Source organism: Saccoglossus kowalevskii, chromosome 20 (assembly GCF_978046115.1).
Source record: "Saccoglossus kowalevskii chromosome 20, keSacKowa6.1, whole genome shotgun sequence".
NCBI classification, from domain to species: Eukaryota; Metazoa; Hemichordata; class Enteropneusta; family Harrimaniidae; genus Saccoglossus; species Saccoglossus kowalevskii.
The window spans coordinates 11770356-11783590 of NC_140660.1; the positions used below are offsets into that span (position 1 = coordinate 11770356).

General features: G+C 35.5%; 1 protein-coding gene across 2 annotated transcripts; it reads left to right on the forward strand.

Moving 5' to 3' along the window:
- The first annotated feature begins 1829 nt into the window (after window positions 1-1829).
- LOC144356760 (uncharacterized) lies at window positions 1830-9910 on the forward strand. 2 transcript variants are annotated; one of them, XM_085494284.1, is made up of 6 exons: window positions 1830-1997; window positions 4714-4881; window positions 5312-5476; window positions 7727-7793; window positions 7934-8090; window positions 9730-9910. In XM_085494284.1, exons 1-5 carry the CDS (start codon window positions 1916-1918, stop codon window positions 8079-8081), a joined length of 630 nt encoding a protein of 209 aa, XP_085350410.1. In that variant the 5' UTR covers window positions 1830-1915; the 3' UTR covers window positions 8082-8090; window positions 9730-9910. The 2 variants fall into 2 exon arrangements, with proteins under 2 accessions (XP_085350410.1, XP_077867583.1); XM_078011457.2 differs by having other exon boundaries at window positions 1835-1997; window positions 7934-8003.
- Window positions 9911-13235: the final 3325 nt, after the last annotated feature.

Below are 13235 nucleotides of genomic sequence, written 5' to 3' on the forward strand. Positions count from 1 at the left end.
TGTTTATTTATTGACATTTTATATCTCGTTTCTGGAAAAACTGCAAAATAAACATGAATAAAAAAAAATATGAGAAGTAAAAAAAGAAAAATTGAGCCTGTTTACTTGCATTATATTTTAATCTGCTTGTTTAAAACAAAAAATGCAGATAAAGCAGACTTACCGTAAGTTGGCTTTATACATATCAGAATAAACTTATTTGTTGATGGCTATTTATTTTTTTTTGAAACTATTTATTGCTTTTAAGAATGTTGTAAAGGTTTTTTTGCAAATAAATCTATTTAAATTATAGTTTCTTTTTAATGTGTACATTGATTTTGTTGTTTATATTTTATTTTTTCAATGCATATTGAAGTTAACAAGCAACCGTCAGAGTTGTGTAAACAGATTTCACATGCAACGAAAAAGAAGGAAAAAAATTGTTCTAAAACAAAGTGGTTTTGATCCTTTGACTAAACTTCAAGTACACTCTAAAAATGCTTGCCCAAGTAAAAAAACACTATTTACCCAGACAAATGTTTTCCCTCTATTGGTGAAATTTTTTGGGCATGTGCCCTCTAGTGGTGACTTTTCATGGCATGTGTCCTCTAGTGGTGACTTTTCATGGCATGTGCCCTCTAGTGGTGACTTTTCATGGCATGTGCCCTCTAGTGGTGACTTTTCATGGCATGTGCCCTCTAGTGGTGACTTTTCATGGCATGTGCCCTCTAGTAGTGTTATTTTCTTACTATGTGCCCTCTAGTGGTGACATTTTATTGGCATGTGCCCTCTAGTGGTGACATTTTATTGGCATGTGCCCTCTAGTGGTGACATTTATTGGCATGTGCCCGCTAGTGGTGTTATTTTCTTGCTATGTGCCCTGCAGTTGTGACTATTTTTGGGGAAAATCCAGAAGATTCAATTGAAGTTTCTAAATCTGAATGTAGTCGAAACAATGTAAGTAAAAACCCAAAGTTGTCATTTATGTCCTGCTCTTGTTTTTAGAGAGGAAAATTATTAGTATTACCAAGTAAATAGTTTTTTAAGGCCCTCCTCACCCCTAACCTGAACCCTAAATCATCCACCCCCCCCCCCCATGTAATTCAATATCCCCCTCTAAATAATGTTACGTGAAGGTATATACAATTGAAATGGGGGGGGGGCACTAAAGAGGCACTTTTTAGGATCAGTGTTATGAGGGAGGGGGTCCTAAGGAACTCTTACCATTACAAAACAAAAAAAAAAGGATCTGGACCTATTTGTAAAGATACAGCTACAACTCTTTCACAACTAGTCTGAATCCATCAATGTTTGTAAAACTATGTTGATGATCGTTAAATAGTGAATATGTTTCCAACGATTTACAGTACTCTGTTGCGTAATACAGAATATAGATCAATATTTTATTGTTGAATTCTGGGCTACTAATATCAACATGACATCCCTGGATACAGGTGATACATTTCACACGATGACATCATCACTCTATATATGGGCATCAGCAACATACATTTACTGTAACACTGTAGAATACTTTATTTTCACTCAGAATTTCTTTTGCTATTTTCACGGAAGGGGATGAATCAGTGAAACTAAAATTTAGTTTTATAAATTTAAATTTAATTTTTTTTTCTATATTTTATATTCAACTCATCAAAAAATCAGTGAAAATAACAGAACAGCCAAATTATTTTTTAACGAAAGTTAATTCTAGCTAAAATAAAATAGTCAACAGTATTACATTTTTTGTTTTTTTTAGAGTTTGTTTAAAATGGGAATAATCTATTATAAAAATGTTTAATTTACTAATTCATTGATTTTTTTTTTTTTTGAAAATGAGCAGATTTATTTGAACATAGTAAAATCAGCACAGACATTGCCAGATGGGGTTTACCAAGTCGCATTATGCGTTTATTTTAGTATTTCGAGACTAAAAATGTGGAAATTCTTGTGTTGTCTGTTGCCGATTGGTGCGGTTGTGATATGGGGCTACCCAGCAAGGCAAAAACGATATCCAGGCAAGTAAACTATTAATCTGATTGGAATAAGATCCTGGTTGGCTTAATTTTTATATATATATATAATTTTTATTTATTTTAGTTATTTTTTGACATTATAATTAAAATTTTTGAAATTAAGCAGACCAGAATCTTATTTTAATAATCAGATTGGTAAATAATCAGCCATTATACTCTGAAAATGTTTTATTTATAAATGAATTGTCTTAGGGACAACGTCTAAAGATCGATGTCGGATAAAAAACTTATTTGCTTTAGTTTGGGGGTGGGAGGGGTTTTGACCTCAAAAAGTTTCCATCCTACAAAAACGATTTTATTTTTTAATGAAGTCAACCCAAATCTTGGAGTATTTGTATTTCGTTTTTTTTCTATCCAATCATGGACAAAAATAACCGAAAATGAAAAAAAAAAAAACATCCAAGAGAAGAAAATGGTTTGGTCTGAGTATAAATATGTGCGTCAAATGAGGTCAATTTCAGGGCATGGACCTAGAATCAACTGCCATACTACTGTCCGATTATAAACTTGTATTTAATGGTGAATGTAGTCTGACGCCATGATCAATATTTATCAATTAAGTTTCAGTGGGAGGTGGGGGGTTTGAGAAAAAACTAAAGATATTAAATTTGTTATCCTACGTTGAACTTTTGATGCTTTCCCTTATCTTGCACAGTCTGTGAAACAACAAACAAAATGGCAATCTTGCCACTCTGACGTTTGTACGTTTTCTATACTTGATATGATACATAGAGTGGCAAGGATGTATAAAATAAGGGTTTGCAACTCTCTTATTCCCGGGGACGGACATCCGGGTATTTTCACTGTCTGGCAACCATCACGGTGAAAACAAAGGCCAAAAACTGCCAGAAAAACGGTACTTTGGGATAGTTGTTGAGACTCCCCTGAACAATGTAACAAGATTACCCCCTGCATGTCCAACATATATAAATTTGGGTTGTCCAGGATTACTGTGGATACTTTTTTTTCGCTGGAATTAATTTTCGCTGAAATGGCTTTTTGGGCGTTTTGTATGGAATTTATTTTTACTGATTTTTGATGAGTTTAATGTGAAATATAGGATAAAAATGTATATTTGCTGGATTTTATTTTCACGGAATCATCCCTTCAGCGAAAAAAGCGAAAATAAATTGCCAAGCGAAAATAAAATATTCTACAGTATTTCAAAGTTGATTTTATGCTGTTTTCCTTGAATTTACCTATTTTCACTAGTTCTTCAACCGGCGTTCCACAGCAGCGCGCACAGAGCCCATAGAAATACATGGTACAGTGGTGCGCGTCTTAGCAACGTGGAACGTCTTGTGACGTAGCCCCGCCCCCAGGATAACTGTGCAGATGGAGATCTCACGAGAAGCGATGTCTTGCGATGTGTGAATGCATGAAAGCGATTCCATTCTATGATCGTACATTTCATTCTAACCAATAGCATCACAGGTAGCTGTGGGTGCACAGAAATATTTGATCCAATAAGCGAGAATTTTCGCTGTATTCAAAAACGTAAAACGCACACATCTCACGCTTTGCAACCAAACACAGTATGAGCTAGATGAACACGAATCAGTTCTTTCGCAGACTTACGATTGCGATTGTGTAATCATCTCAAAATTTTCTCAATTTCTTCCATTCGTGTATAACTTGCGTATCACCACAATGTGATGTAAGACTTATATCACTGTTTTAAACCAAACTTTTTATCATAAGCACTACGTATGCCTGAACGTTGTTCGCAACATCCAGGGTTATATACAGACTGCGGTAACAATAGTTCAATTCGGCAAGATCACATGTGTATTTCAGCAATATTATTTACCGTAGTCCCTCCAGCAAAATCAGTTGAAATTTGAAAAAAAAAATTCTAAAGAAAATATAGAGCAGAATCACAAAGGGTTCGTGTGAAATAGAAAACCTTGTCATCAACAAAATTAGCATACGAGAAACGCGAAATGATACATTTCGCTATGGCATTCTGTGGAAATATGTACTGTAAAATACTTTATTTTAGCTGGAATTCATTTTCGCTGAAAAACTTTTTGAGTGTTTTTTGGATGGAATTTATTTTCACTGATTTTTGACAAGTTGAATGTAAAATATAGGAAAAAAGGTGTATTCGATGGATTTTTTGTTTTTGTTCCTTCAGCAAAAATAACAAAAATTAATTTCAGGCGAAAGTGAATATTTTACAGTATTTGGTAAATAAATAATCTCACTCTGATAACCACTTGTGTCTTATATATATTATAATTATTATACTGTCACCTGTTATCTGTCACCACAACGGCATAAGTTACATTAATCCTCCATCCTTCATCCTACCATATTAGGAAATGCGAATTCCAAATATGGAGCGATTACGTGCCTTATCATCTTCTAATAATAAAAACCAACGTGGCAACCGAGAGGATTTAACCGGACATAACACAAAGAAGTTTGCTAAATCTATTCAAAATTTTTTGGATTTCGGTATTCCCATTATCTTTGGGAGGAAAAGATGTATGATAATAAAGTTATTATGAGGATACTGCAAAATATGCACTCAGACAGTACATGGTCCACTGCGCGTCGGTCGATACTCCTGCTGTACTGTCTTCGTGCATACTTTTCGGTATCCTCATAATATACTACATGTACCTGTTCATATCAATCTCTCAGCTGTATTAAATAAATAAAAAACAAATTCTCAATCCTTATTGCTGTACAGTGATGCCTGGAGTCTGTGTTGAAAATAAAACATTTCTCGATCCTAACTGGTATGAAAATTTCACTTGTGGAAGCTTGTGTATTGCCGATTTGGACTGCCCCAGTGATGAGATTTGTTGCCATAACGACGATGAGTGTGCAAAAATTATTGAAGGTTATTACAGTCCAGGTATGTGATTTTTTTTGCGCTCATAATAAAGCGCCCTCTAGTGACTGATGTCAAGTAGGATATTTTAATGGTCTGTGAACTGTTTTAGTTTCACACAAGAAAATATTCGTCTCCACAAAAGCTGTCAATATATATCGAGAAAATTAAAGAGCAGTGGTCATTGTGCAGCACCTTTTAGAATGTCATGTATTTTACACGTGTTGTATACGTCGCTATGGGTCCCATATAGAACAGGACACGTCACGACGACTACCCTCCTTTAATAGCAATGTAATTATTATGAACCATCAGCTGACAAATTCAAAATCATGTATTCATGTATGTATTGTGCACTGATAAACCCCAAATAACGATGGCAACCGATAAAAACAATTACGAAATTCATTTTGATAGATTTTCTATGGCCTAACATGTTGTTTTGTGTTTTCAGTTGACATCAATCGAAATCTTGGTGAATGTCCACGTGATGTTTCGGATTTAGCATTCTATAATTGCAAACAACTTTGTCATCCTGAGAACGAAACCGATGACTGCTATTATTATCAAAAGTGTTGCTTCACAGGTGATTGTTTTGAATGTGTGGGGGCCATGACACGTAAGTTTTATTTAGTTTAGCCTTATTGCTTTGTATGAGCCATTGAATACCCATGGTTACATAGGTCAGAGGAACAGTCCACACGATATCAGAGGGAGAATGGTACATTATTGAGGGACAAATACAGCTCTCATGGTTCTCTCACTCACAATGAGATCTCAGCAAAATATTTGTGACTAAGAACTAAGATATTGCTAGTTCAGCTAACAATGTATTCTTTATAATGAAATAGTTGGCACTGAAGGGACATGATAGGTGTCTAGGTGTTGTTTGCACATGCATAGAAACTGTCTAGGTGATATTTACATATGCATAGAAACTGTCTAGGTGCTGTTTACATATGCATAGAAACTGTCTAGGTGTTGTTTGCATATGCATAGAAACTGTCTAGGTGTTGTTTGCATATGCATAGAAATTGTCTAGGTGTTTCTTGCACATGCATAGAAACTGTTTAGGTGTTCTTTGCATATGCATAGAAACTGTTTAGGTGCTGTTTACATATGCATAACAACTGTCTAGGTGTTGTTTGCAAATGCATAGAAACTGTCTAGGTGATGTTTGCATATGCATGGAAACTGTTTAGGTGCTGTTTACATATGCATAACAACTGTCTAGGTGTTGTTTGCAAATGCATAAAAACTGTCTAGGTGATGTTTGCATATGCATAGAAACTGTCTAGGTGTTTCTTGCACATGCATAGAAACTGTCTAGGTGTTGTTTGCATATGCATAGGAACTGTCTAGGTGTTGTTTACATATGCATAGAAACTGTCTGGGTGTTGTTTGCATATGCATAGAAACTGTCTAGGTGCTGTTTGCATATGCATAGAAACTGTCTAGGTGATAATTGCATATGCATAGAAACTGTCTAGGTGATGTTTGCATATGCATAGAAACTGTCTAGGTGATGTTTGCATATGCATAGAAACTGTCTAGGTGATAATTGCATATGCATAGAAACTGTCTAGGTGATGTTTGCATATGCATAGAAACTGTCTAGGTGATGTTTGCATATGCATAGAAACTGTCTAGGTGATGTTTGCATATGCATAGAAACTGTCTAGGTGATAATTGCATATGCATAGAAACTGTCTAGGTGATGTTTGCATATGCATAGAAACTGTCTAGGTGATGTTTGCATATGCATAGAAACTGTCTAGGTGATGTTTGCATATGCATAGAAACTGTCTAGGTGATGTTTGCATATGCATAGAAACTGTCTAGGTGATGTTTGCATATGCATAAAACTGTCTAGGTGTTGTTTGCACATGCATAGAAACTGTCTAGGTGCTGTTTGCATATGCATAGAAACTGTCTAGGTGCTGTTTGCATATGCATAGAAACTGTCTAGGTGTTGATTACACATGCATAGAAACTGTCTAGGTGTTGTTTGCATATGCATAGAAACTTTCTAGATGATGTTTGCACATGCATAGAAACTGTCTAGGTGTTGTTTGCACATGCATAGAAACTGTCTAGGTGATGTTTGCATATGCATAGAAACTGTCTCGGTGATAATTGCATATGCATAGAAACTGTCTAGGTGATGTTTGCATATGCATAGAAACTGTCTAGGTGATGTTTGCATATGCATAGAAACTGTCTAGGTGATAATTGCATATGCATAGAAACTGTCTAGGTGATGTTTGCATATGCATAGAAACTGTCTAGGTGATGTTTGCATATGCATAGAAACTGTCTAGGTGATGTTTGCATATGCATAAAACTGTCTAGGTGTTGTTTGCACATGCATAGAAACTGTCTAGGTGCTGTTTGCATATGCATAGAAACTGTCTAGGTGTTGTTTGCATATGCATAGAAACTGTCTAGGTGTTGATTACACATGCATAGAAACTGTCTAGGTGTTGTTTGCATATGCATAGAAACTTTCTAGATGATGTTTGCACATGCATAGAAACTGTCTAGGTGATGTTTGCATATGCATAGAAACTGTCTAGGTGTTGTTTGCATATGCATAGAAACTGTCTAGGTGATGTTTGCATATGCATAGAAACTGTCTAGGTGATGTTTGCATATGCATAGTACCAGCATTTAAATGATCCAGTATTTCGTAGATAACAAAAAATGGAAAAAAAAATTGTAAAAGACGCAGCCTTACGTGACTTAATCACATTTTAATGCCACACAAAAGAATGTATTGGTTCAAAAATTGTGCGTTGTTCAATGTGTTACATTTCATTGAATTAGTGGGCTACAATTGTTTTACTATGTTATATTGTTTTATTCACAGCTTGCAAAATTGCAGGATGCTACACTTTCCAACGTAGCGACTATCTTCGTATTAATGGACGTCAGTGGTGAGTTAAAATCGATAAAAGCAATATCAGTTTTTTTTTTTTTTCAAATCTACTGCAATAATGAAATTAATATTTAAAACAGAATTATTTTTGTGATAATAAAGTTTGAAAAAAATATCATTTATTTGAACTTTTTATAGTGTTTGCCATGGCAACGGTGAAATTGAATGTACGAATAGTTGCTGTGATGATAACAATACCATTAATGACGTAAGTCCAATATTAATCTTTACGAACTGGATACGACTTTTGCAGTCTGAGGACGGATGGCGGAATTGCCAGAGCTAAATTTTGAGGGTGCGTAAGCCCCTCTGATCGAGGGTCGCAATTGGCATATGCATTCCATAAAGATTTTATCATATACTGTAGAATACTTTATTTGCGCTTGGAATTTATTTTCGCTGAAGTAATGATTCCGTGAAAATAAAATCCAGCGAATATACTTTTCCTATATATTTCACATTCAACTCGTCAAACATCAGTGAAAATAAATTCCATACAATACGCCCAAAAAGCTTTTCAGCGAAAATTAATCCCAGCGAAAATAAAGTATTCCACAGTACATTCACCTTTTCACCACCAGTTCCCTTTTTTTGTCATTACAAATCTAACTTAATAGTCTGCACTTTTCTTCAGTTGATTTGGACAAAAAATAGCTATTTTTGGGGTAAAAACTGAAAATTGAGTCAACTTTTGTCTGTTGGCTCCAAAATTAGAGTTCAATTCCAAAAATATTGTAGAAAATTTGAAAAAAAGTGCGGACAAATACGGGTGAGAAAGTATGTTGATGAAAAGGTTAAATACAAGTTGTTTCTATAGCTACTGGTGTTTCATTTATTTTAATTAAAGCGCGGTTGTCGTTGCGCTGGGCATGCGCCATGTTTGTGTTGATAAACATTGATTTTCCCACAATCCAATGCGCTCTTCAAATGGAAATCACAAGTATGAGGTTTGATCTGGGCGCGACTTGCACTGATTACCGACAGTGACTCCTTTGATGCCTTCCAATAACATGAAAATTACCTAATTAAAGCTTGGAAACGCCTCAGTTCGTACTCATTGGTCTGTGCAACAGTCAAAGTCGTCATCTTTGTTTATATGAGACCCATATATCTCGCGCATGCGCAGCGCGACGACTACCGCGCTTCAATAATCTTATTTATTCAAGCAATTACAGAGCAGATTGATAATTTTGTGTTTGGCACAACATCAACAGCACTCTAAGATTTGACTGACTCCAGAGATGTTTTCACTGCCATTTCTCGCACAAAAGTTAAATGCACACTATGGCAGAGATGGATGCTATTCTTTTTATCTGGTTATACGAACAGTTGGTTCTTGCTAGCACTGTGTACTCTGTACGAACATTCCTGCAGAATAGGTGATTTTCCGTACAATTGCGAGATCTCGCGAGATGCATGAAAGACGAGCGTCGAACATCTGCCGCAAAAATCGAACGATTTGATTTTGAACGAGAATTTCTTTATTTCGTAACTCACATTGACCGGCCGATCTTCGACAGAGGAATATTGCTTCAGAATATCCTCACTTAATCGAAATTGCCCATCATCAAATGTGGACAGCACATTATTAAGCATGGAAATGTCTCCGAAAATACTTTCGCGTTTGTCGAATCCCACGCGATGTTTGACGCCACTACGACGCTATGACCTTTGTTTGTCCTGTTTTTACGTTCGATTTCACGCATAACGCGCGATTCTCGCAGTCAACGGAAAATGGGCGATTAAGTCTTATCAATTTAAGGTCTGTGAACAAATTCCTGAAATGCCAGAAATCTCTCGCTGAACAAGTCAGAAATTTTCAGAAATTCAAAATTATTATTGGTAACAATTGTGCTGAATTTACCTGAGAAACAAAATGGCACGATGTATTGTTGTAAACTATATGTCTATGGTATATTTTTTTCAACTTTCAGATAAAGATTGTTAGCAAAGAAGAAATTGATACAAGTGATGATCTTGATGAGTATCCTGAAGATATCATCAAGGCCGCAATAGAAGCACTGGACGAGGAAATGAAAGATAAACTGAGCAATAAAAAACTCTAAAAGCAAAAACTCTGAGAATACCAAAAATTAAAAAAGATTTTAAAACACATTTTGACTTGTGTTCATATTTAGTTACTTGTATTACCCAACTGTGTAAAAATGCAGACGGCACAGAATTCTGCATCATCACTGATTGGCTGTTACCATGACTTCACAACATTGCCATGGAAACTCGCATGCGCAGAATTTCATACGTATGGCACGCCCACAGTCATTATTACCGGTTTAATTGACTAATTGTAAATTTTTAAAGTCTTGCAATAAATTGTCTATAAAGGTCTCAAAATTAGAGAATTAAAGATATGAAATGAGCAAATCTGAGAGAAATCCACTTGAGGTACCGGGGGTATCTATATGTATAATATCGAAGCAATTGGACTTGTCGTTTTGAACAAGTCAAATATCACTTTTTACCAAAAATATTCATCATCATAAAAGAACAAACCTAAGAAAGGTCTGTCTACCCAAGGTATCAAAGCAATCAGACTTGCGGTTTTCAAGAAGTTGAAAAATACAAAGTAGGATGAAAAAAAAATAATTCATTCAGCCAAAGAGGTTACAGCTTCTAATTTTGTCACCTTCAGTTCCCTCTTTTCATCCTAAATTCACAAAATAGTCCTGTTTATATATAGTCTGCGCTTTCCTTCAGAAGATTGGGACAAAAATAGCCTAATGTTTTGAGTAAAAATAGAAAATTGACTCAAATTTTGTCTGTTGGCTCCAAAATTAGGGTACATTTCCAGAAATATTGAAGAAAATTTGAAAAAAAGTGCAGACAAATATGGGTGAGAAAGTATGGTGGTGAAACGGTTAAATAAAAATTATTTCGATTTCTATAGTGCAGAAAAAGTTGGGCGAGAATTAAAGACAGATTCTATGCACTCTCCTCTGTATGGGTCTGGGATGGAGGGTAAAAGATTAAAATTCATACATCTCATCAAACTGAACTGAAGACGTACATAGATTTTATTAAATGTGTCGTATTACAAGACCCAAGCTAATTTCGACCACAGTAAAATACCAAGTACAAAGTTATAAATAAATGAAGAGAATTTTTGTTTTCAGTTTGAGACATGTTGACAGAAACTAGCTTCGATCACTGTTAAAAATTTTTAATTTTCACAAAACTGTAGTTCCCATAGCAACAGTTTGTGATGCGTTTTCCTTGTAAATCTAGGCCTTTCTTGGCTATGACAAATTTTAACATTTGTTGCCACTGCATCTTTTAGGTTTTTTTTTTTTGAGCACTGCAAAATTTTATTTGAAAATTCATGAACGTCACTACAAATAATTATGATTCACGGCTCGTGTAGTCAACATTTACGTTCTTTCACACAAATTTACAACCACATTTTTATGCGCCAAATATTTGATGCAACATTTCAAATGTTTCAAATTTTTTTTCTTCAAAATTTTGAACCAAATGTGAGCATAACTTTACATTGTCTGCAGAATTTGCTCAAAATTGCGGAAAAAAATTGTGCAGGTTTATTTTTTTAAGTTGATAAAGCCGTTACAATAAAAATTACAATATTCACAAAAAAATTAATAAACTTGTCTACAGCAATAGATTTAAGCTGATTTAGTTGCCAGTCAAGTTCAAAGGGCAGACTTTTTATTTGAGGGGGGGATAGAATCATTATAGGCGCAGTCACACCATGACGTTCTGGCTAGCGTTCTCTGGTGTTTGAGGAAACGTTGGTAGTCGCCCAAAGTCGCTGGGACAGCGCCAGAAGAGCGCCGTGAGAACGCTAGTGAACGTCGGTAATCGTTGCTGATCCTCAGGAATCTGTGGAAAACGCTGATCCAAAAAAAAAGTTTTGAACATGCACAAAAGTTCTCATTTGAAACCAGCGATCTTCAACGTTTATTTTTAAACGCTGTTAAACATTAAATAACGTTCTTCGATCATTTTGCTAACGTTCGACACATTCGACAATCGTTAGTTAGTCGTTGCTCTAGCATTACTTAGTTGTTACCAATCGCTCGCTTTGCAGTGAACAACTCACTAGTGACCTGTCAACGACCGCTGAACGTACCCCTAGCGCACATAAAGCGTGTGACTAAAATCAAATTAACAACCTAAAGTTAGATACACGCTCACTTAACGTTTAAAAGTCGTTCGTCGTGCGCTAGTGACACGTTAGCACACGTCAATGATTTCCAGGGGTATCTTACTTGGTCGCTCATTACACTCTCCTCGTGCGTTAGGAACACGCTAGTCATACGTTAGGGGCACTCGTTAATTGAACGCTGGATGTGTCCATCTCGTTCCAGAACGCTCTGAACATGGACCATTGGAACGTTCAGAGAACGCTGACCAAAACGTTATGGTGTGATGGGGCTATTACAAACTTGGACGCAGTGTTGAGAGATGCATTGTTTATACACCGACTTCAGAGCTCACAAATCAATTGACATTGGCTCAAAAAACGACACTGAGCACCACGTTCAAATGAAATAAGCATTTGTTCTGTTAAATAACAGAATTTTTTTTGATGTGTTAATTTGATAAAAGTTGAATTGTATCGTAAAACAATACTAGTTCAAAAAGAGCGAATTGTTTTTTTGACAATGCAGTGAAAAGGGCAAATAATTTTTATTACCGGTAATAATCATACCCACCAATAAACATTCATAGTGAATATTCACGACATTTCATGTTTTCTGCAGACAGCCTCAAAATATTCAAATATGACCTCCTTTAAAGGTCACACATTCTGGTTTTTCAAGGGGTTAAGGGTTAAAAGTACCAGGATGTGCAAACTTTTGGAACAAAAACTGCAAGTTTACAGCAGGGGTGCCATAGCGTTTCGTTGTTTGCAAACGAGCATCTACCCATGAGCCTTTGCATTTTTAGCCAGTGTTGTTATCGTCGCTTGGGACTCAATTCCCATGCGTGCACAGGTGACGACCCTCCCTCTTTAACTATTCCTAAAACCTGTTTAAACCAGTTGAAATAATTTGTAACCAAAGACGATATGTGATTGGTTCAGGATGGGACAACCAATCAGATACAATTGTGTTTAGAAACTGAACTTGTCAACAAACGTACCTGTATTGTTTGGTTTAGACGAGTTTCATTGGAGACCACACATAAAAAAAAAAAATCACACAATTTAATTGAAACACTTAAATTATACTGTAGAATACTTTATTTTCGCTTGGAATTTATTTTCCGCTATTTTCGCTGAAGGGATGATGATTCCATGCAAATAAAATCCAGCGAATATACTTTTCCTATATTTTACATTCAACTCATCAAAAATCAGTGAAAATAAATTCCATACAAAACACCCAAAAAGTCTTTTCAGCGAAAATTAATTCCAGTTAAAAATGTATTTTACAGTATTCATCATTTCCTGTGCAATTCT

Coding starts and splice junctions, on each gene's coding strand:
- LOC144356760 (XM_078011457.2), top strand. CDS start 1,916: ATGTGGAAATTCTTGTGTTGTCTGTTGCCGATTGGTGCGGTTGTGATA. Junction 4,882..5,311: donor TGAAGGTTATTACAGTCCAG/GTATGTGATTTT, acceptor TTGTGTTTTCAG/TTGACATCAATCGAAATCTT. Junction 5,477..7,726: donor ATGTGTGGGGGCCATGACAC/GTAAGTTTTATT, acceptor TTTTATTCACAG/CTTGCAAAATTGCAGGATGC.